Source organism: Rhinolophus hipposideros, assembly GCF_964194185.1.
Source record: "Rhinolophus hipposideros genome assembly, chromosome: 14".
Lineage (NCBI taxonomy): Eukaryota > Metazoa > Chordata > Mammalia > Chiroptera > Rhinolophidae > Rhinolophus > Rhinolophus hipposideros.
In genome coordinates this window covers 45,787,409-45,812,599 of record NC_138060.1, presented here as the reverse complement: position 1 = coordinate 45,812,599, position 25,191 = coordinate 45,787,409, and the positions used below count along the sequence as shown (strand labels likewise).

At 38.8% G+C, this 25,191-nt stretch overlaps 2 protein-coding genes across 2 annotated transcripts in view; both read right to left on the bottom strand.

Moving 5' to 3' along the window:
- Positions 1-1,588: 1,588 nt before the first annotated feature.
- LOC308507629 (uncharacterized protein) overlaps positions 1,589-25,191 on the bottom strand; it is a gene marked incomplete at its 5' end in the record, with an annotated part of 186,090 nt that continues 162,487 nt past the window's right edge. The window contains 2 exons of the mRNA XM_081072827.1: positions 1,589-2,893; positions 6,388-6,454. Coding sequence (XP_080928953.1) covers positions 6,442-6,454 — 13 coding nt within the window. The 3' untranslated portion in view covers positions 1,589-2,893; positions 6,388-6,441. The remainder of the gene's footprint in view (positions 2,894-6,387; positions 6,455-25,191) is intronic.
- Positions 1,905-2,684, bottom strand: LRRC3B (leucine rich repeat containing 3B; the record flags this gene model as incomplete). Its single annotated transcript, XM_081072216.1, has 1 exon — positions 1,905-2,684. One exon carries the CDS (start codon positions 2,682-2,684, stop codon positions 1,905-1,907), a length of 780 nt encoding a protein of 259 aa, XP_080928342.1.

Sequence of the window (25,191 nt, the reverse complement as noted above, 5' to 3'; positions counted from 1 at the left end):
GTGTAATCTGGCCACATTGTTCAGAATGCCCTGCTACTGGTCTTGGATTGGTTGACTCTCATGGTCCATGCTGGTAACCCTTTAATAGACTATTGATATGGATAGGAAGAGTAGTGCTTTCCAAGGGCAGAAATGTGATTCCTGGAGGTCCAAAGATAACCCAGTATGGGCTGGAGAAGGCCCATGGGTCAAAAGGGCACGATACCTCCTTCCTAGTTAAGCCCCACTAAGGGCTGTTTTCTCTGCTATTTTTTAATGCAACCATCACTTAGGAGTCTGCAAACCTCTAGGTCTGGGGAACCAGCAACTTTATGTAGTAAAGTCTACGACTGTACAGAAATAGGGTACAGTGGTTAAGAGGTCCATAGGTTCTGTTATACTTCTTATAAATTCTTCCTCATTCACAAAAGACTATTTCATAAGGTAATTGTAAGAATTAACTAAGACAACCACAAAAAAGTACTTGGTGCTTAGGAAGTGTTTCAGGAATGCTATTGTTACTCTTATTCCCGAGATTCCCCATGATATGGCTCCAACTTGTCTCTTACTTGTCCCGTACATAGACTCCTCCAGCCCAAATACCTCTCTACACTTTTATCCCTTTGCTCCCTCTACTTCGTCTGTCTCCTTGGTTACAGCACCCTCTGATGAGATCCCACCCAAATTTCAAGGATTATCTGTAATGGCACTTTAAAACAAAACAAACAAAAAAAAAACTAAAACTAAAACAAAACCCCACACTTCCCTACTCCAACAATTGAATGAGCTTTCTCCTATCTCTGAACAATATCAGGGATACAATATCTTGATATATATATATATATATATTTGTTGAAACTTATAGAACTGTACTCTTAATATTGGTGCATTTCTTAATATGTATATTATACCTCTATAAACCAACCTAATAGAAACATAATAAGACCTCAATCTTTGGAGAGAGGAAGACTTGGTTCAAATTCAAGTTCTGCTATTTTGTACCTGGCAGTTCATTGAACCTCGGTCATCTGCAGTTTCCTTCCATGTAAATGGGGGTGTATTTGTTACTTTGTCCTCTTGTAGTGAGGGTTTAGAGACATAATAATCATACAAAAGTGCCTTGTACTGTGCTGGCACACAGTTAATGCTACATGGCCCCTAGGACTTTCCTTTTCATCATAGCTATTTCTATGTTTGTCACACACACACATCCACCACCAGTAATGCTGAGGACAGAATATGTGCTGTCTTTTTCTTTTCCATGTGTCTAGCATAGAGTAGACACATAGTGTGTTTAGCTATAAAAAGGCCTTTATGGCTGAACACATCAACTTTCAGGTAACAAACGCCTAGAAGCATGCCGACTTATTAAGCCTCTGCGGGATGCCACATTGGGTATTGTCACCTGGGTTTGCTAAGGCTCAGTGTTCTGAAGTCTGACAGATACTTTACTTGGTCGATAACCTGGCTATCGCTCCTCAGTGTACAGTAGGGTTTAATAACACATCTTTCATTATGATAGTTTTTGAGATTTTCAACGGTTGTCTGTTTCTCTTTAAAGCAATGGAATGACTACTGTTTTCTTGACCAATAAGTCACTCTGTTTTCCATGGTTCAAAGTTAAGCTTTTATTTGGTTTTAAATTAAAAAAATAAATTTCATTATTAAATAGTGAGATGGAGCTAACTAATATTCAGATAGTAGCTTACTCAGGAATATACCACCGGGGGTACAATTAAGGGATGGATCACCTAAACTAAAATTATTTGTTATGTTGTCATGTCTGTTAAAAGTTCAACAGTGGCATAACTCAAAAGAAACTGAGATACAAAGTTTTAAATGTTTACAATAGATGGGAGAAGTAAACCACTTATTCTACTGCAATTGCAAACAAATGTCTTCTTCCGCGCCACTCAGTTCAGACACTACACCACAGTGCTAATGTCGTCGGGCTCATCTGCTTTCTTTTGCCTGCTCGGCAGGGATTTCAAGTATTCAAGGTGTCTCCGGGCATCCTCCTGATTCTGCCTCACGTAATATACCACATAGGAGATCACCATGGTGAACCAGCCAAACATGGTGACTAGCATGGCATAGTCGGTAGTTTTTTTAGGGAGGTTACAAAGGTCAGCATCATTGGCAGCATTGAGAAATGGTCTCCCGGCATGCTCATCCAACACAGAAGTCTTACAGATCACATTGTGGGCTGTCTCGTGATTGGACGCCATGCTCCTCAGAACTTGCTGTAGAGTACAGTCGCAGTGCCAGGGGTTATTGGCAATTCTGGCCCTGGCCTTCAGGTTATTGAAGGCATTTTTGTGTACGCTTTGAATCCGGTTGTCAGACAAGTCCAGAGTCTGCAAAGTTTCAGCTACTCCTTTGAAGGCATGCTCATCAATAAACTCAATGCCATTTTTGGACAGGTTGAGAACTCTTAGTTGATGGAGGTCCTTAAAAATCTCATTGGGGATAGATGTGATCTGATTCGAGTCCAGATACAGTAAGACTGTTTCAGGAGGAAGATCTCTAGGTATTTCCTTGAGATTTGCATTGCTGCAGGTGACATTTAACCCCCCCGAGGAAGAACAAAGACAGCCCTTGGGACACATACTGGCAGAATGAAAGCACAGTATCATAAGAACAAAACTTTGTAGGAGGAGACACATGGAGAGGGAGCGGGTTAACCACAGGTCTACCAGATTCATGCTGGAATGTCAGCATAATCACAAGCCCATTCCTCATTGACTCCAACAACCAAGCATAGCAACGGTTCCAGCCCTGTCCACACCGTTGATTTCCACACCGTTGATTTCCACACTGTTGATTTCCACACCGTTGGTTTCCTTCTTGGGTGGCTCAAAAGGTTGCAACTAACACATGTGTCTCTTCATCATTCCTGTCCTTGCTTGGGTACCTACAGGAAAGGGAAGCAGGTGCAATTAGCTCTTTTGCAAAGGGAGGTACATTGCAATTAAAAGTGTTTCTAGACATCTGGCATTCTACGTGGGCAGAGAGTTGGTTATGCAGGTAATTTTCATTAACACCACTGGGAGTTATCTGTGTAATGGGAGTCTCCTATTTAAATCCCAGGTACTGGGGGATAACACTGTCAATAAATGACAACATTTCTGAATTACATTGCCTTGATTTTAGTTGTGTAGAATTAGAGCAAACAGTCCAAATTTCTCTCATCTCTATTGGTTCTTCTCCACATCCTGAACCAGTTATAAATTCTACAGCAATGAAGTTTAATTACACCTTTCTTACAATAACAGATGCATCAATGCAATTTAGCCCTGCATTTGGGCAGCAATGAGAAATAACACTAATATTTCACAGGTAATGACCAACAATAGCAATATCTGCCATGGCTTTTGAATGGATTTCCAATTTGGAATATATTCTCTAAAGAAACATCTTATTTAAGTTAAGAAATGAATGACTACATTCTAACCTTCACAACGAAATGTTGCTAGGAACTGACAGCCCAGAATCTCCAAAAGAGTTGCCTGTCTGTGTCCTCCTGAGATTCCATTATACCTGGGAGGAGGCCCTTAACTGAATTTCCAAAGCATTCTGTTTTCTAAACAACAATTTCCCTCCTCAGTAGACCTTCAAATATGACACATACTTCAAAGACTTTTTAAAATGTAAGATGAGATATAAGAAATATTAGCCTCTAAGAGTTCCCCGATAGCCTATTTTTTTTTATTTCAAATCATGTATTATTAGTGTTGGAAGGGACCTCAGAAATTGCAAAAAATAAGTAATATGAACAAGGTTATGAGCTTCCTCAAAAAACAGAGATGAGGATATAAATTAACCCTCAGGACTACTCTCATGGAGAGAAGGCCGGCATCTTTGGGGCCAAGTTGCAGAGGAGGGGAGTGGATCTTGGAGAGATTATGTGAGCTGCCCAAGGTCAAATAGCGTGTAGGTGGTAGAGACAGGACTTGAGCCAAAGACTTTGTTCTGACTCATTAATCTTGCAACTCTTTCCATTACCCCCACAGCTTTCTCCCAATTCCATCTGCTCTAGAAGGACAGTCAGGATCCAGGGAGCATTGCTTGTTGTGATTTCTGATGCTGTTATTTTGCAGCTCAACCCAAACGGAGGACCTAGTGGAGAACCACTGAGGCAGCGGTCTGCATTGTGGAGAGAGTCCAGGCCTGACTTCAGGGGATTCTGTCTCAGGACGGGAGAAATAGTCACTCCTCTTACAGCAATAAGCAACAAACGTCTTTCTGTATGAGCAACAAATGACTCTGCAAACTTATCTTTTCTAAAGATCCTAGATGAATAAATACAGAGGGAAATTACTCCAAATGTTACCAAACTCACCGAAGAGAAGATGAATGTGAGCTGAAAACATAATGAACTGGGTTGTTAATCATGGAAAAAATGAGATTAGCCAACAGCAGAATGGAGTGGATGTGCTTTTGGAATCCTGAGTCCCTTAAATGCCAGAGAATGCTAAAGAAGGACCCCTAGGCTTACTAAGCCATCCATCAATAACTCATTTCATTTCCAGTGAAATTTTCCCTCCCTTCCATACTTTTCTTCAAAAGTGCACGGCGTTAAGGAAAGATGATATAGGAACATTTGTGACAATATGGATGGATCCTGAGAGTATAATGCTAAGTGAAATAAGTCAGACAGAAAAAGCAGAGAACCCTATGATTTCACTGATATGTGGTATATAAACCAAAAACAACAAAAGAACAAGACAAGCAAATGAGAAACAAAAACTCATAGACACAGACAATAGTTTAGTGGTTACCAGAGGGTAAGGGGGGTGGGGGGATGGGAGATGAGGGTAAGGGGGATCAAATATATGGTGATGGAAGGAGAACTGACTCTGAGTGGGGAACACACATGGGATTTATAGATGATGTAATACAGAATTGTACACCTGAAATTATGTAATTTCATTAACAATTGTCACCCCAATAAATTAAAAAAAATAAATAAATAAAATAAAGCTATCTTTCAAAAAAAAAGTGCATTGCATGGCGTTTAGGGAGTCTAGTAATTGTCTAGATGGGAGAGAGAAAAAAAATAAACAGGTGTGGAAGGGAAGACACTCAGAGAGGAAAGAAGGTGGCAGAAGGACAAGGCAAAGGATGTTAGAAGGGGGACATGAGAAGTTACAGGAGATGTGAGAAATGAAAATGATTAGAGAAAATAAAAGGTGCCCATGTCATCAAGCAACTTCCACTAACTGAGAATGTAGGGCCAGTCTAAATCCTGCTGAAAGGTGGGATAACTCTGGAGGACGTTCCACACCTCCTCAGAGATAAATTAAGAGTCTATCTGAAGAAAAGTGTTCTCTTATTTAGCCTATAAGCTCCATGAGTACACAGGCTTTTTTTGACTCATGTAGAAACAATAGTAAACAATTAAAATTTGGGAAGTACGCTGGGTTTGTATTCCAACTTTATTAGCAGTATGCTGTTGGGAAAGTTATTTAACCTCTCTAAACGTCAGTTTCCTTATCTTGCATAGAAATTATAAAAGCACCACATTACAAAGGTTGATTTGACAATTACATGAGATAATACAGGTGAAGCGTTCAGCACAATGCCTTATAGGGAGTTAAGCGCTCAATACCTGTGACATATAGTTACTATTATTATCTCAGATACATTCCCAACTTCTAGCATAGTGTTTGACATGCAGTAAGGGCTAAATATCTATTGTATAAATAAAGTATTGAAGAATCTAGCTGTGCTTTTTCTTCTTGATGGTAACTATTTTTATTATTATTATATTTTATTTATTTATTTTTCCAAGTCATGTTGTTGTCCTTTCAATCTTAGTTCAGCTTCAAGTTGTTGTCCGTTCAGTCTTAGTTGTGGAGGGCGCAGCCCAACTCCAGGTCCAGTTGCTGTTGCTAGTTGCAGGGGGCGTAGCCCACCATCCCCCACAGGAGTCGAACCAGCAACCTTGTGGTTGTGAGGACCCACTCCAACCAACTGAGCCATCTGGGAGCTCAGCAGCAGCTCAGCTCAAAGTGCCCTGTACAATCTTAGTTGCAGGGGGCGGAGCCCACCATCCCTTGCGGGACTCGAGGAATTGAACTGGCAACCTTGTGGTTGAGAGCCCACTGGCCCATGTGGGAATCGAACCGGCAGCCTTCGGAGTTAGGAGCACGAAGCTCTAACTGCCTGAGCCACCGGGCTGGCCCCTATTTTTATTATTTTTAACATAAACATTGGCTCATGAAATGTCTATTGGTTTTACATGTCAACATGATGGTTTTGGAAAAAAATTTGAGTTCAGGCTACTAGTTGATGGAAGTAAGAATGGAACTCCTTCTCAGTAGGCTCCTCTAGAGTTAATCATGGTTTCTCCAGAATGGTCTATCCAATGGTCACGGTCACAGACAAGAAATGGTTAGGACATACCTTAAATTCTCAACATCAGGGTGAAATTCCTCTTGAAGTGGAATCCCTCATGCCTCACATGGCCCACCTACACAATGGGTAGAATGCCTATTAGGAGTACAGATACAGCATATCTCTGGCATTCAAAGAGGTTGGACTCAAAGTATTTTATTTTCTCACTATGATGCTTGGTGAAAGGGGAATAAAAGTTCCTGGGATTGGCTAGATTGCTGGGCTGCTATGACTAAGCCGCTAGAGCCTTCACCCTCAGCCAGGACAAAGTGACAAAAGATGCAGGGTATAGAAAGCTGAGCCCATGGATGCCCAGGAAGCAGAGAGTAAAGCTAAAAATATTGCGTCAAGGTCATCTTTGGCAGGGAGAATGGAAGAACTGCCTCTCCACTCTATTATGCTGAATTACTGTTTTGAAAGGGATTGCCATCTTGATGTTGCCTGAAATTACTGGCTAGGTCAACAGTGGTTCTTAAAAAAGAAAGACATGGAGATGTGCCTGAGATTTAAAAAGTGGGTATTCTTCTGACATCGGTTATCGTTCAGCAGAATACAGAGCTAAGAAGGAGTCTGGAAACCTAAAACTCCTTGCTCTATCTCCAGGTAGGTTTACCCACAAACCCAAAGTAGCATACAAGCTATCCTGCTGGGGTGGGGTTGGGGTGGGGAAGAGTACCTGCTTACTAACTTCAGAATGAGTGGGTAGAACATAAAGAAGGCCTGAGGTCCCACTAGTGATGACAACAGAGTCACTGCCTGTCTTTCCGATAAGGAATAAGCCCTACCAAAAGAACAGACCAAATTAAACAGCATCTTTTCTACTTCCTAAGTGCCCCTCTGCAATTCTCAACTCATTAGACTACTCTTATCCCCTCATTCCCTTCAAATATGTCTGGGACAATGAGGAAGTGATAGGATTTCTGGATGTGGTCTCCAGGTATGAGTTGTGCCACCAAAGAGGTCTATTTTACCCCTAAATCCATGCCTTGCTCACATTTTCCTGTCACCAATATTTCTGCACTACAGCAATTAATGCTGGGATTGGGTGGCAGCCATCAAATTCTGTTTCCAGAAGAAAAAAAAAGTGCACTTATCAGACTGCCTGAGTAGATAGTTCTTTTACTGGCTGATTAAAATCTCTGTCTTGATTTCTGTTTCTTTCTTCTCGTTATTAGGAGATACTCAGCGACACTCAGGGCTTCTAACCCAAAGGCTTTCATTAACTCCTCTGACATAACAGAGTGCACCAATTCAGAAAAAAATACCAGACACACCAATTTCTTCCAATTACATTCCATACAACTCTGCTACCAAACAGAAGAATTTGATTCAAAAGCAAAAAATAGCGAAATAGAAAGGCTTTTCAATTCAGGACATACAATTCAAATAAATGAAAACACCCGTATAAATTTAAGTACTCAAAATTAAAACTTCTATATGGCAAAAAGTAAGACATATACAAAGTGAAAGGACAAATGATAAAGGACTAATGTCTTTAACATACAAGAGGTTCTTACAAAGGAGTGAGAAATTGATACAATGGAAAGATGGACAGAAAAACGATGTTTACAAATGACCAATAAATCATATGAAAAGATTCCTGATCTCACTGACAGTAAAATAAATTAAAATACTAATCATCTTGGTTTAAATTAGGAAAAATATCTAATGTCAATAAAAGTATAAAGAACAAAGTACTCTAAAACACTTGATCAGGGGATAAGTTGGTACATTTTTGTTGTATGAGCAATTTAGGAATATCTATCAAAAATTGAAAATTTAAAAGGAAGATAGGCTGACTTGTACCGATGTAAAGATTTCCAACGATGACCACAAAAAAACAGCTTGACAGAAAAGGGTTCTTATAATCTCATTTGTGTAAAACTTTTAAAAAGAGGAGATAAATATGCAGCTATAGACATATGATTTATATGTTTACATTACATATGCATAGACCATTTCTGAAAGGATGTATAAGAAACTATGAATAGTGATTAGCTGAGGAGTGGAATTCAGGGGCTGGCAGGAGAAGAGGAATTGTCTTTTTGGTTTATACTCTTCTGTATAGTTTTAATTTTTTATGGTATAAAGGTGTTTTGTTTGTTTTTATCTTACAATAAAGATTTAAAAGATTTAATACAAAAGGACCAGGGATTAGCTGGAAAACAAATCCAAATATATGCCTCAGAAAGCAACTTTTGAGCACATGAAAGAGTTGGACAATGGTGGCCAAGAGGGTCAGGCAAATAAGAAGACAATACATTTTTAAAAGCTGTACATGTTTCAAAATTAGATACTGAATACACAAAGGGACAATGGTAAGGCCATATATAAAAATAGAGCTCTAACTCACAACCTGTAGCAACCAACCCAGGAAGCCAAACTACAACCTCTGTAGCAATTAATCCAAATCAGGTAGATCTTGATCAATAACTGCCAGCTTCTCTAATATTTGCCCCTTTTTCCAATTTACGACTAATCGAGGAAAGCCAAATCTGCTTCCCTAACAAATCACAGAGGACGCTCTCATTCTAATTAGCTTGCTGCCAGCTTCCCCATGCCAAGAGGCTCCAATCAGAGCATATCTGAAGCTTTTTATTTTCCCACTATAAAGCTTGTATACTCTCCTACCCATGTTTGAGTCTCTGCTAAATTCAAGGCATGGTGGTTGCTATCAAAAGCTCAGAAAAAAATGGCCTTTGCTTATTCTCATTTGGGTCGTGCTTGTTTATCTCCACAAAGTTTAAGTTTGTGATTTTTTCAATGAAATATTTCCAAAGTTAGCTTTATAATCTATTATAGAAATTATATGCTGATTTTTTTTTTGTATATATTCAGGTTTTCTGTAAACTAAAGCCATCAATGTACTGTGTTTCCCCGAAAATAAGACCTAGCTGGACAATCAGCTGCAATGCGTCTTTTGGAGCAAAAAGTAATATAAGACCCGGTCTTATTTTACTATAATATTATATTTTATCTACTATTATATTATATAAAACCTGGTCTATAAAATTATATTTACTATTATAGTATACCCAGTCTTATTTTACTATTTTAATATACTATTATAATATAATAGTAAATATAATTTTATAGACCAGGTATAATATAATAATAAATATAATAAATATAACATGACATAACATAACATAACATAACATAACATAACATAACATAACACAATACAATACAATATATACCGGCTCTTACATTAATTTTTGCTCCAAAAGACGCATTAGAGCTGATTGTCTGGCTAAGTCTTATTTTCGGGGAAACAGGTATGTCATTCCTGACCGAAACATTAGGGAGAGTTGGGACCTGAATAATTCATGTGAATGAAATGTATAGATAATTTTCTCTACTGCTGTTCTTTGATGTTTGTAGATACAACTCCTTAATTCTACTGCTGTTTTTGATGTTTGTAGATACAACTCCTTAATTCACATCTTTAGCACTGAGGTCAGCCATGAATTTTAGTTTCACATTTCTACTCACAACTACCTATCACCAGAAGATTCTACCAGGGCTACAAACTGGGCATACCTAAAATTAAATCATTTTCACCCTTCATCCCCACTCTGTTACTTTCTTCCTACGCCATAAGCCACCTGTTCTTCCTTCCTGATTTTTTAAAACAATTTTCAATTTCATTCTTCCATCTACTTCTCTTTATGCTTTACATTCCCATTGCTTCTTTCCTGTTCAAACCTCTGTCATGTTGTTCTGAAAGCAAAAAAGCCTCCATTCTGGGCTGCCTGTGTGCAGTCTCTCCCTGCTCCCATTCTCCTTCTAACGTCAGTTTTAAAGGAACACTCTAACCACGTATTCTCGCTGGTCAAAAAGCTTTCATGACTCCCCAGTTCTTTATAACAATCCTCCAATCGTATATCCCACCATACTTCCTTCCCCAGACACAGAAACCCGAGCTCAGTAAACATAGAGTAATGATTAGAAAGTTGATGATGAACAGCACTTCATCCTAAAATACAAGATTTATCAGAAACCATCCCAACTGAAGACCTCTCTAGCTTGGAATAGCTTTCCTGGTTTTGGCCATGAGTCATTTACGTGGTGCATTACTAACAGCAGTTATGATCGTTTAGTTGAGGATATGAACTGATAAGGCAGACAGATACAGGAGGAAATTGAGGATCCTTATATTTAAAAAGAGTATAATCTGCTCACAGATCCGGAATTGTTTAAGGGAGGGAGCTCCCCAAATCTCCAAACTCTCTCTTGTCTAATATCCTAGCCTCTACGATATTATTTACCATTTTCTATTCAAATTAAATACATCTGTTTATGTTTACTACCAGACTATGAGCTTTCAGAGGGTAGGGTCAGTATCTTACCCATTTTTATATTCTCACATTGCCCATGATAAGAATTTAATAAATATTCATTGAAATGAATTAGGATTCATTTTCATTTCATCACAAGCAGTTATCAGTTATTTGGTACTTATTACATGCCTGGTATTTATTAAGTGATGAACTCCTCTAACAAGGTGGTAAAATTGAAGTTCTGACTAGATTCCTGGTTAAATGAATATAAGATTCCAAAGTGAGGTGTCAAGCTGCCATGTGAATGTTGGCTGACACACATTCTATGAGTCCAACATCTGCTTGTTCATTCTGAGAGTAAAAAGTGTCAAGAGGTACCTATCCTGTCACCTCCCCAAGAAGAGAAGAGAGTTATTACATGACCCCTGATGCTGGTAGGCAGAATATCGTAAAACAAGAACTAGGTTGACCTACTGTTTGGTGACGGAGTTAGGTTATGTTTTGATGTTGGCGTGAGCCTGTACTCCCAGTGTGTCAAACAGGGATGGGAATCTGTTTCCTATGGGTCCAAAATGGCCACCTGGGAAATGAGCTCCCCAGTGGAGAGTATTTCGCATCCTGCCTCACTGTTCCATAGGATTCCTTGGCAGAGGGACCCCAGCAACAAGAAACTGAATGGCAGGTTCATAGATTTTGAGTAAGTGACCATCTGGAATATATCTATTACCAGGGTCAGGGGAGACCTATGTGTGGGGGTGGGAGGTATGAAAGGGTCCCTGGAGAGAAGCACCAGGATCCTCCCATTTTACCTCTCAGTGAAGCTCAGAGCAGAGCAGCTTAAACCCAGTTATGTCAATGGCCTGGGAGAGGGATGGGGAGAAGGGACAGAGAGGTGAAATCAAGGCACCCAACCATACCCCCTTTCCTTTCTCTTTAAGCCTGGAACAAAATGGAGGGGAGAATAACTGAACATTGAATGAAATTCAGAGTATTGGTAAATCTCTTGAACTAGACAGTTAAATTATCATGTTTAATTTGTACTTTGATTTAAATTAATTGAGTTTATGACAAAATCATGGTATGACCACCTATTACCTACAACTAAGCACAGAATTATGGGGCTGATGTTTTCATTCAGGGACTAGAGGAGGATGATTTCTTGCACAGAATAAAGATTGAGCGATGATGGAGGTAAAAAGTAAGTTGCATTTTATTCTGGATACACATATCACCCTACACAATCTTCACAGCATCTCTGAATGGTGTCAGTTATGACCATTATACAGATGAGCAAATCGAGGCATAAGAGGTTAGGTAACCTGCCCACTGTCACAGCTGCTCAGTGACAGACAAGATCTTAACTCAAGTTCCTTGGCTTCCAGAGCTTGTGTGGTCAAACATGGCACCACGTACCTCTTCACAGAGTTAAACTATAGTCTTATTTTTTCCTCCTTCTCAACTGACTCCACTCAGATGAGGAAGAAGGACAAAGATGGATTTTTACACTGGGGGAATTATTGTGTGCTAAAAAGAAGAACTGGCAGGATAGGGGGAGGGAGGGAGAAAGGCGTCAGTCAGTATGCTTCTAAGCCAAACACTCTAAAATTATATAGTTATCTTGCATTGTGAACTACATTAGATGCTTGTGGGGAAAGTCCATGGATATGCTCCCATTAAATTATCTCTACAGAACTCTGGACAGTAGAGGAATTCACTGAACGTCCTGCAGGATAGGTCCCATTCAACGTTTACTGGTATATGTAACTCTGACTCACCACTTTTGGATATGGAATGTCTGTAAATACAAGTGCTGAGTTTCAAATGCAAGCCAGCCCTCTGTTGACAGCTTCCTACAAAGTTTGGGAAAGTCAATAAAGGGATGGAAAACTCCTTGTTCCTGGGAGAATTTCTTGGAGGCTGCATTCAGATACAAAACTTTTATCAAAATGACATGAAATCCATTTGCTCCAGATCTCAGTGAGTTTCAGGCACTTATTTTCCTCTTTTCAAACCTATTTCATAAAATAAATCTCTAAGCAAACCCTCAATTTATTGGAGGGAAAAAGAAGAACATGTAGCCTCCTTCCTACACGATCTAATGCTCATAGATCTCCAGAGTGGATTTCAAAGTTCTTTCTACCCATAAACCCACTGGAAAAACAAACCAACAAACAAAAATCAGTTTTTTTGGAGCCACCACCTATCTTTTTGTGGGTACTAGGCATAGAATAAATAGAAGACTACATCTTTGTTAACATCTGTACTTATTATTCAACATGCTGTAAGTTTATAGGGAGACTGAGTTGGAACCCATCTCAGTTTCTTTCTGCTTTTTCTATTATTATTTCCCAGCAAATGTCTATGGCATTTACAACAAGTGAGAGCTCTGCAAACTCTTACATTGTCTACATAACTGTAGGCTCCCAAAGACTCACCGGGGCCCAGAGGCAACTTGAAAGCTGCTTTGTGAACCCACTAACTTATGATGAATTCACTTGGATTTCTGAATAAGATAAGTGAAAGTGACCATTTTTAAAAAATTTATCCTATCTATTGCTTAACCCTATCCATTGACTAGGTGGGAAAAGTACAGGATTGAGATCCAAAACCAAGGTCCAGAAACTGGATTCAAACCTCAGCTTCTGAGGAATAAATTCCAGGAATTTAGCAAATCACACGTCCATATTAGTGGCCCTAGGACTCTGGTTAATAATATCCATCTCATTGGTCTCATAGTTATGAGGATAAAATGAAATCAATCTATGTGAAATGTGTTTCAGAAGCTGTCACTGACCATTCAAAGATTATACTTTGTTATGGGTTTTAATATTTGTTTTCCTAAAATATCACATCATTCTTTTTCCAGAGCCTCACATTTCTTTTTCTTAAGCATAATTAACTAGGAAGTGATTCTCACATCACCTATACAGTATTCACGCCAAAATATGTTTAACCCGAATCTCATCAATAGGAAAGGATCTGACCAATCCAGAACTTAAGATATTTTATAGAGTGACTGATCAGGGCTCTTCAAAGGGTCATTGAAGGGAAACAAACAAAAACAGGCTGCAGAGCTGTCCTAAACTAAAGGAAATAAAGACATGACAACTAAAAGCAATGCAAGAGAAGGACTTCTGGATTTTTAAAAAATGCTAGGAAAGGGCACTATTCGAACTGGGTAAAAAATTTGAATACAAACTGTATGTTAGATATTATTCTACCAAATTTAAATTTCTTGGGCTTTATCATGATGTAAGTAAGAAGGAGACCGTTCTTGTTCTTAAGAGGTACATGCTGAAGTATTTTGGGGTAAAGTGTTATGATAGCTGCAACTTTCGAATTGCCAAGCAAAAACAAAACTTATATGTAGGAAGGGAGAGACAAACGAGTAAAATAGTAACAATTGGTAAATGAGAAGTGATGGCTATAAAAGTGTTCATTGTACCAATTTTTCAACTTGTGTGAAAGTTTCAAGTTTTTAAAATGAAAATTTAGAGACAGGGGATTCTATGTTTAAAAGTAAACAACAAGAAAAAAACATTCAAGAGAAGAAATCCCTTCCTAGTGAAGCAAGAGAGTTTTAGGAATACTAGCCAAGGTATGGCTAATATTCTCATAGTGACACAAAATAGAAACCCAAGGTAAAATGACCCTCAAATTTTAAAAATTGTATTTTATGTATGCCAGGATTAGAAAAAGGACTGTCACATGAATATAGGCCATATATCCAGGGTGGATCTGCATTTAATTGGGCTGCATGAAGATCATGGCTTGGCCACTCTATCCCACAGTTTTCTCAATTGATCATAGAGGCTAATAATAGTTTCTACCTTAAAGGTGTTTCACAAGGGTTAACTGAGAAAACACATAGACAACCTTTTGTTACATGATGAACCCTCAGTAAGAGTTATTAGTACTGTAACTTCTACTACTACTCTTACTGACACCATCATCATCATCATCAATTAATACCTTATCTTCTCCCTGCTAGGGCAATGTGGGGCTTATGGAGTGCGACCCTCCCCTTTATGCAATAAAGGAAATAATTCTGATGGTGGCTAAAGTTTCTTGGGCATCTAGTATGTGAAAGGCACTGGACCAAATGCTTGACTTTGAAGATGAAGGGATATTTTGCTCCAGGATGATCATCCTCAGAGTATCCCCATATCTGTCTTAGATGATTTGGAGACTTTTTGGAGATTTGGAACTTTTGAGCTGATGCTATTTAGACGAGCTTTCGAATTTTGAGTTGTTGCTACAGTGGGTTGAGACTTTTGGGGATGTTGGGATGTGATGAATATATTTTGTGTGGAGGATGGATATGAATCTTTGGGGACCAGAGAGTAGATTGTAGTAGGCTGAACCTCCCCCCACCCCCCTAAAAATCTAGGTCCTAATCCTTGGAATGCATAAATGTTATGTTTTATGGAAAAAGAGACTTTGTAGTTGTGATTAGGAATCTTTTATTTTATTTTTAACTTCTCTATTAACAGTTGGCATTCAGCATTATTTTATATTAGTTTCAGGTGTACAGCACAGAGGTCAGACATCCACATAACCTATAAAGTGATCCCTCTGATCAGCCCAGTATTCATCTGGCACTATATATGTTTACTATAATATTATTGACTATATTTTCTATGCTGTACTTTACATTCCCTTGACAATTTTGTAACTAGTGATTAGGGAATCTTGAGATGAAGGGATTATCATGGATTATCTGGATGTTAAATTACAAATGCCCTTATAAGGAGGAGGCAGAGAGATAGTTGACACAGAAGAAAAGGAGGTAAAATAAAGTAGAAATTGGAGTGATGTGCCATAAGTCAGGGAATGTTGGCAGTCACTGGAAGCTGGAAGCAGCAAGACATAGATTCTCCTCTGGAGCCTCTGGAGGAAATGGCCCTGTTGACAAACTGATTTTGGGTCTGTGAAACTGACTTCAAACTTCTGACCTCCAGAACTATGAGATAATAGATGTGTGTTATTTTAAGCCGCAAGGTTTGTGGTAATTTGTTACAGCAGCCATCAAAAACTAACACAGTAGTGAGCAGGGAATAGAACTCAAAGTCAGTTCCATCTGACTCCCCATTACACTGGGTTAATTTCTGGACAGCCAAAGGAAGAAGACAAGAATGTCAAATTACAAAATGGCCATTATTTAATATAATGAAAGATGATTAGTTATTAGGAGAGAGAAAGTTTTCAAATTTTCACAGTTTTTAAAAGAGCATGTGAAAGGACTACCATACAACATAATGGACAGTGTCTTTACAATTTCACTTATGATGCACTATATATTCTTCTTTGGCTTTAAGTACAAGGTGAAATCATTGCTCTGTGAAAGACTTACAAAACCACAGAAAGCTCAATTATCATCTAAGGATGATGCATACTAAAGATGCATGATAAAACAGGGACAGAATAGAAAATGTGGTAGAACAGGATGGTTAGCATGTCCCTTATAGTGAGGGGGTCCATAGAACTTACTATGCGAACAAAGTTACTCTGACAGTGAAAAGCAGTGCTGGTAACAATTGTATGGCGACAACAAGATCAAAGAGGAACAGTCCCAGAAAAATGAGACACATGGACATCTTATACACAACATCCTGAAGAATTAGGAGAGAGCCTAGTCAAATCTACAGTATGCCATTTTAAAAGAATATGTCTATCCCTGACCAAGACTAAAACAGACTTTTGTTGAAGGCTCACAGTCTTCCTAGAAATCAACATAAATTATCTTCTGTGGGCTATTAACTTTTAATTTTACAAATAATGTTATAAAACATATTTTTTATAAATTAAAAAGACTATCCAAAATTCAAACATCTAACAAACCTAATATGTTATTCTTCCAGGCTTTATAAAATATGTGTATACAAATATCATTTTATAACAATTCACTTTCTTTTTCAAGGTTCTAATCTGTCATGACATTTATCATTTTAATACCTACACAATGCCTCAGTGAATGGAATTATATATTAGATCTACTTAAACATTATTTTTTGTTAGATATTTTGGTTTTCTCCCATTTTTGCTAATGATTTACCATAAATAACATGGACCTGTAATGAATGTTTTGAGACAATAAATTTTGCCTTTCAGGTCATTCCCTTAAGATAAATTCTCAGAGGTAGAATTACATGAGTCAAAGGATTTCCAACTTCTCACCTGAATTCTACATCATTGAAAATGCTATTGCATAACATGACAGACAATGTCTTTAAAATGAAAGAAGTTGGTTACATCTGTCCAGTTTATATTGAATCTGTGTCCATAGTGTCAAATCCAATATAGAGTTGTTCCACGGGGAAGGTTGGAGGCTGTGTCTACCTTTCCTGGTTTTAGCCATTGTGTATCTTAGTCATAATGGCATCTGATAAGACCACTGGCTCAGTTCATTTGCTCCCTTATCAGAGCAGAGCAAACCAGAGAAGCTAGATACTATTTTTGTCAAAATTTGTATTTAAAAAAAAAAACAAACTGTTTATTTACATTTCCTATAACATTTTCTTGGCAATAGTCCATTATTTTTCCTAAGAGGAGGCACTGGGGAAAAATGATGCCTTGTATGTTTTTGTTTTCCGTTCAAAACATAACTGTGTGAAGATATATGTATAAGATTGTTTCTTTTTTTAATTTTTATTTTATTTTTACATCCCTCACACCGTGAACCCCCCTCCCCCCATCCACCACCACCCCGACCTCACACCGAGCCATCACATTATACACATAAAATTATAGTTGGCATTCATTAATGTCCAGCCTCTGGTGTACAATGCCATGACCAGGCATCCACGGCATCCACAGCATCCCTGATTGTTTCTTCATTGAGACACTGTTATAGCAAAAGGAAACAAATTTTAAAAAATCTAAAATTACCCTAAAAGTCCATCAATCCACCACAAAAGAAGATTAAATATACTATATCAATACAAAAGAAAGAAGTGATTTACAAATCCTGATAACGGAAAAGACCTCAAATATATATTAGGTGAAAAATGTACATGTATGGTCCTATCTCTGTAAAACAATAGAGAAAAATTTATATACACACACACATACACACCACATGTATAGTTAAAAAATTAGGGAAGAACAATAAAACATTGATAATAGTCTTACCTCTAGGGGATGGTTCTGGAGCTGATGGTATGGAGAAAAATTTTTTGCTTTTTATCTTATACCCTTTTCTACTATTGCAATTTTGGGCCATGGGCATGATCATAATAATAACTAGGTAATAAATAAAGAGGCTGTCCCGTAGGCACTTACTAATAACCTGTTTTCTATTAGGAGTTAGAGGGATTACAAATTATTCATGACATGGTGTGTCTTCTGACAAGCTGAATCACCCTGGGCACTCATTTAAACTTTCTGAATCTCAGCAGTGTGTCTGGGAAACACCACTGACTTGAAGTCAGGTAAAACCAGGTTCAACACTCAGTTATGGTACCAACTGTGTGTTAAACCAGTGGACTAACTACTTAGTTTCCTCAACTGGAAATAAAGAAAACATCTATTTCATGAGTCTCTGATATGGTTCTGATAGTGCCTATCTTATCGCAGGTGCTAGACAAATACTATTAATGCTACATATAGCTTTCAAAAGGATCAGAATCAAGTTCATATTTTCCAAGGGTTCTATGGAATTCTAGGTGTCTGAGAGTTCCACCAAATGAATGTTCTGCAGTCACATAAGTCTGAGACATGCCCTCTTTGAGAGTCACAATGGGTATTAGCCTCTTAAAGGTTCTGAAAAATTACAGCAAAGTAACATGCTAACTCAGAATTTCCCAAAAGTACTTGGTCCCCCTGCCGAAGGCTTCCCATGCTCCATTATTTTCACAGCATAATCACCGACAGAATATGATGTTGGCTAAATTCAGATCTCATTAAATACCACTTACTACTACTACCACCGTGTTTCCCCGAAAATAAGACCTAGCCAGATAATCGGCTGTAATGCGTCTTTTGGAGCAAAAATTAATATAAGACCCAGTATTTTATATTATATTATATTATATTATATTATATTATATTATATCATATCATATTATATCATATTATATTATTTATTATATACCAAGTCTTATAGTAAAATAAGACTGGATTTTATATTAATTTTTGCTCCAAAAGATGCATTAGAGCTGATTGTCCGGCTAGGTCTTATTTTGGGGGAAACACAGTATACTCTTACTTTACTCAAATATTCTGTAGATAACAAGTTTTGCAAATGAAAATTCTATTTGCACTTGATCCCTCTCAGGCTGTATAATATTACCAAAGAGAAACACCCAACACAAACGAATGTCTGTTGCAGGCAGAGATGAAAAAGTGAATAATCCATAGCTATCACTAACGGTCATTTTGTTAAATTAAAGGAATGCCTCTTGATTAAAATTATTCCTGCCTATAAGTAAATGAAAGGGATAGTATTATTTTTTAATTTTATTCTCTCTCATTTCCTCATCCTCAGATACCACTTTCATTTTTTGAAAAGATCCATAAAAACATGAATACTTAAAGGCTTTGAAAACCTCACAGAATCGTGCTTTAAAGAAAGGTCTTTGGCATTAGACATACCTAAGTTAGTCTAACTTTGTCATTCAACTACTTACTAGCTACTAATTTGTGCTAGTAACTTATAACTTATTAGTTTTATGATTTTTAGGGCATGTTACTTAACACTGGATATCATTTTTTTCATCTTTAATGGGCATAGACTTATTTCAATGTGGTATAGTAGATTTTCAAAAATGGTTTCCATTATTCCCCATCCTGTATTACCCATATGCTTTTGCAAGGCAACCTTCAAGCTCCTCCCATCAAGAGGTAGAGTCTATTTCCTCACCCCTCAGATTTAGGCTGGTCTTGGGAATAGCTTTGGCAGCTCAGAGGGAGCGTCTAGTGGTGGTCACACCAGCAAAGGCGTTCTCACCAAACCAATCCTATGGTGGGATTTTGGCTGTATTTTTGGCTGCCTGGCCTCCATTAACTCCTCTTTATTTTCCAAGTTCAAGTTCCCTAACCTTCCTGCTGCTTTTATGGGTTCCCTATTTGTTTTCCAATAATTTTCCCTTCTGCCAAGTCAGCCACATTGGTTTCTATTGTTTGCATGCAATGATTCTCATCCTAGTCCACTGCTGCTGACCCTGGTCTTGGTCTCCTGATCTGGTCAACTCATTAAGCTCTGTTTCTAGGGACGCGTTTCAAAGTTACTTTTGCAGAATTCTCAAAATCTCTTCTTCAAGATGGTCTGTGTATTTCATTATTCTTTATATCCTTAGCAATTCTATAAAGTGTGTTATATGTTCTTTGATGAAGTGGAATTACATTCCTTCTGAATACTCTTTGTCTCTTCGTTTGTTTCCCCTTTCCCAACCTCCAAGATTCATTTCGTGCTCATCTTTTCTTTTTACTCTATACTCATTTCTCCTTAGGTTTTGTGTGATCTAATCAGCTTTCACTGTACGTGAACTACCTCTCAGATATTATGCCAGGGACAAGGATCCAGGCACAGGTGTATAAGACAGAATCATCACCTTGTGAAGATAATAGCACAAGGTGCTATTCTTCACCTTGTGAAGAAAATATTTTGACCATAGACGAGGCAGAAGTGACCTCAAGCTTAGGCCTCTCTAAGAAGCCATACATACTCTTGCTTTTGCTCTTGAAATCCACCCCACACCCCTACCATCGTCCCCAGCCGCCATGTGAAAATCCCTGGCTGGCCTGCTGGATGATGAGTGATCATACAAAGAAAGACCAACCGTCCTAGCTGAGGTACTCCAGCCTAGAGCCAGTCACACCCCCAACAGGTGAGAAAGCCCAGCCTAGATCATCAGGGACAACAATATGACCTGCAGCTGACCACAGATTCATGAGTGAGCCCAACTAAGACCAAAAGAACCACCCAGCTACTCATAAATTTGTGAGCAATAATAAATGCCACTGAGTTTTGGGATACTTGTTATGTAGCAAAAGCTAGCTGATACAGATGACTATTTTAACAATTAAAAAAGTTAATATATTTATGTTTCTTATCACAGGGTTTAATTGAAATTTAACAACTAATAGGAGAGTATGCTTTTTAATAAAAGTATAATACAGACCTCTTAAAAAATGTTGTAATCACTTAATGCTGAAGGACATTAGCAGTTACATTATCATTAGAAACCACATTATTTAATTCTATTTGCTGACCATGATAGTCAATAATGTTCCAAATTGTTATGGTGACCTCCAAGTAGCCCAGAAAAATGAATACACAGATGAAAGATATCCACCCAATTCAAAGGTCAAATCTGAATAATACATTTAAATATTCTTTGCTTTTACATCCCTAGTGCCTAGCACAGTGCCCAACATGGAGTCAGAGCTCCATCATCATAGGCCAGTGGTTAGGAGCAAGGCCTCAGGAGTCAGATTATCTGCGTCTGGATCCCAGTTCCTTCAATAATTTCACCTGGCCTCAGTTTCCTCATCTATAAAGGAGGATAACAGTCGTACTTACTTCTATTTGTAGTAAGGATTACGGGCGATTCCTTAAAGTACTTAGAATAGTACCTGGCACAAAATTAGTACACAATGAATGTTGGCTATTTCTCTTTGTTGAGTGATTTTTGTTTTAAACCTACTCATGAACACAGAGTCTGTGTGGTACTTCGGGGCATACGTGTGTAGCCATCCTAGTACTTGCTAGTTCTCTCAGGCTTTTAGAAGCTATTCTGCAAACACAAAGACACACATCAAAGAGATGACTGCAGAGAAAGCAGAGTTTCTAGAGATTCAGAGAAGAATTAAATGGCATGTCCTAGCAATTGTGACGAAACAGAACTGAGACAAATAACACTGTATTAACTTAGGATCTATGGCCAGCACGTCGATACTTCAGGGTTATCACCTGTTGTTTCATCTGCAAAAGGTTCCCATCAAATGGAACCCACTCTCCATTACAAAGGCCTAAAGGGTAGAAGCCAGAGGGACAGGTTTCTCCAATTTCTTTTTGGCCTCTCACCCATCAATAAGCCTGCCCAGACCTCTAACTTCACACAAATTCTCACCGAACAATCCAGGAGGATGACCTGAGACCCAGATTTCAATGAAAGGTAAACAGAGAACTCATATGCAGCAAGATTATCCTTCCTTGTAGAACCTCATTTTTTTTCTTTCCAGAACCACTGTCTATCAAACCAAGTAGCAGTGCTACCCCTCCAATTTGTTAGCAGAAACCAAATGATATATAAATCATCTGCGACCTTCATGTAATTTGCCCTTGATTTCGCATTTCTATTCTCCATTCTGTCAAGCATCCTAATGTACATTTTCAAGTTTCATCCTCTCAACGATCATGTGGGGGAATCATGCAAGATCAAAGTTTTTCTTACTTATTTTATGCGATATATATATATATATATATATATATATATATATATATATATATGTATATATATATACATATATATATATGTATATATATATATATACATATATATATATATATATTAAACTTAAGTATTCCTTAAAGAAGAAGACAGAAGGGAAAAACAAAACAATATCAGTAGAACAATAAAGTCATACAAAGATATGACTTTATTAGTCACATCAGGCAAGCCTAGATACTAATGATGGCAAGTGAATTCTATCAGAAGGATCATCAGACAGGTTGCCCCCTGTTTACCTAATTATACCAAAGGATGAATGAAGCAGGCCTTTTTAGATGTAGTCTAGAAATTGTCTATTCCTGTTCTCCACCTGAGCCCTTTACCTTCTCAATTAAACATAGGCTCCTCCTCCCCCCTACATAAGAAAATTCTTCCTTCTGTAGTAAGAAAATTCCACAATAGAAAATGACAACAACAACAACAAAAACAACAACAGAAGTTAGAACTGAGATTTATGATTTATCTTTTCCATACTGTGTAGTTCATTAAAGTTTCACAGGGAAATGTGAGGCACTGAACTGGCTTGATTTTCCTCTGGGAATCATCCGGAAAAATTAACAGCTACCCAGAGACTTTGTTTTTGTCAACAGCAAACCAAATGAAACTTTCCAAACTCATTTAATTGTCTGTCGGATGCAAGAGGGCTTCCCCTATTTCCTTGCTCAGACATAATATGCCAGTTTAAATAAAACTGAATTGGTATTCTCCATCCTAGCATTTACTCTAGCTTGGTGAACCAATCAGCCAGGTAAGAGAAGTAAGAAAGGTAAGACTCAGTCCAAGGCAGTCAAGCAGAGAAAAGAGAGCCATTTCCAGAAAAAAATAAAATAAATTCCCATCTTTTTTCCTCTAAATGCTTGCACAATTTTTAAAAAGTAAACCATCTCCTGTCACCCCAGCACTTCTTTCCCCTTCTCTCTTTACACTTCAGCAATTCCTAAAGTCACAAATGGGAGGGTTGGACAGAGCAGAGCAAAACATCCATGTGTGTATGGGCTGGTGGACCATCTGAATGTCTCAGCTGTGAGGATGGCCATGGCTGCTTTGGGGCCAGTGTCATATAGGTGCTCAGAATATATTTGCTCAGTGGCAGGTTGGGTGGCTGAAAACACAACCAAAGCTCAAAAACCTAAGAATCTGATGGGGGAGGGGCTAGGGTGCTGGGAGTAAGGCACCCTCATCTTACCAGTGCAGACTCCGCCACTTCCCCATCTGTGTGGCAGTCCATGTGGGAATGGAGGAGGAGAGAGCAGTGATTGTGAGCTGCTTCCTGTGCAATCAGGTTCGACATAAAAACAGAGGGCCTCTCACACTGGGGAAACAGAGAAAGCAGTGTCCAATTCATGAAAGTCAGCATCTAGCAAGATCAGGAGGATGTCCCTACTCCCCACACGCCGCCCAGAGAGGCCAAGGTCACAGGAGGTCAGGCTGTGGGATGGCTTGTCATTGTTCAACATGTCAGGATGGGTGCTGGTGTCCTAGACACACTGTCATCAAGCCTGTGACACTGGCCCATAAGTTTCAGAAACACATAGCCAAAACATGAAGGAAAATTATTTATGGGGAACGGAGCAGCAGAGAGAGACTGGATCTGTACTACGTAGATTTTTCACACTAAACCTCCAGCATTTTCCTCTGCCTGTACTGTGTCTCAGCTCTAAAAGGTAAGCTCTCGTCATCAGCCCTGAGGGAGATGAAGAGTCTGAGAGCCTACAAGGCCTCCTTGTGCTCAGCTGCTGGAATCTCCCGGGAGACAAAGCAAACATGGCTGGACTGCAGACACTGAGTTCTTTCCAGTTGCAGAAACAGATGTCACTCATCCCAAGATGGGGAAACTGTGGCCCTTGGCCACGTGAAGCACTGATTCTCTGCTATCCAGGTGGAAGATTCTTGTCCGTTTGGAGGTCCAGGTAGGTCTGTTCCAACTGACCAACAATTTAATAGGGCAGTGGCCGTACATGCCCATCTACAGCCAGAACTAGGAATGATTTAGAAATGTACTCCAGGCCACTGGGGGTGGGATGGAAGTGGTTCTTATTCTCTACTGGTGCTGGCACATAGTCCCCGACGAGGCTGGATGTTTCCTCCTTGGCACAAGTATTATTCTTTCTGTGGTCCTTTATCTAAAATGCGTGCCCATCCTCTGGAGGGGAGCATTATTATTCTTATCTGCTATCCATAGAGGAACCGATGCCTGGGTATCTGGGTGTGGACATATTTTGAAAGGTTCACTTCTTTTCTATTAATCTGTCATCGTAAAACTTCCAAGTTATGTCTTCCCAGGTGCATCTGGGGCACCTGAGTCTTTTCTGAGATGAACAAGATGGAAGCTTCCAGGAGGTGTCTTTATCGTGTCAACAAAAAAAGAATCCGACAAAATCTTTCCAGAAGCCATTCATGGAACATCTCCTTTTTGGTGGCACCGTCCAGTGGCTGTGTGAGAGAAAGCTGTGGGAGATGAAGGAACCAAAGCTAATTCTTGATTATTCAAACTATGGATTATCTCAAACACTGGATTCTCTCCCTGTTCCACTTGCCTCTTGGGTCCTAGTACATTTGCACCAGCACCAGAGGGAAGGCAGAGGAAATGAAGGGAGATGAAATTCAAATGAATCAATTCTGCCACTTGTTAGCAGCTCAGCTCTCAAGTATACAACAGGGAGGCAGCTGCGGCTCTTCTGTGGGTTTCAATTCTTGATGCTATTCTTGTCCCTTCTGCTGCCAGGCAATATCGAGTGGGCTGTATGGAAATGATCTGTGGGATGAAAGAAGAAAGGAGGGGGGAAACTCCCTCCAACAGCACCTTCTTCAAAGAAAAGGAAAGAGAATTATATGCTCAGTGGCACCATGCCACACAGAGTAGTCCAAGTTTTACTAAACAAACTCATGTTTGGAAGCATCTTATCCCCTAGAACTAGAGGAAAAGAGAAGCTGAGACCATGTTTAGAGCAATTATAATGCAGAGGATGCACTGATTGTCATAGCAGCACAAAGAAAATGAGAAAGTATTCTTCAAAGATTATGCCAAGGAGAGCAAAAGCAGAAATAAGAAAAGAATGTCTCAAAACCTGAAAGAA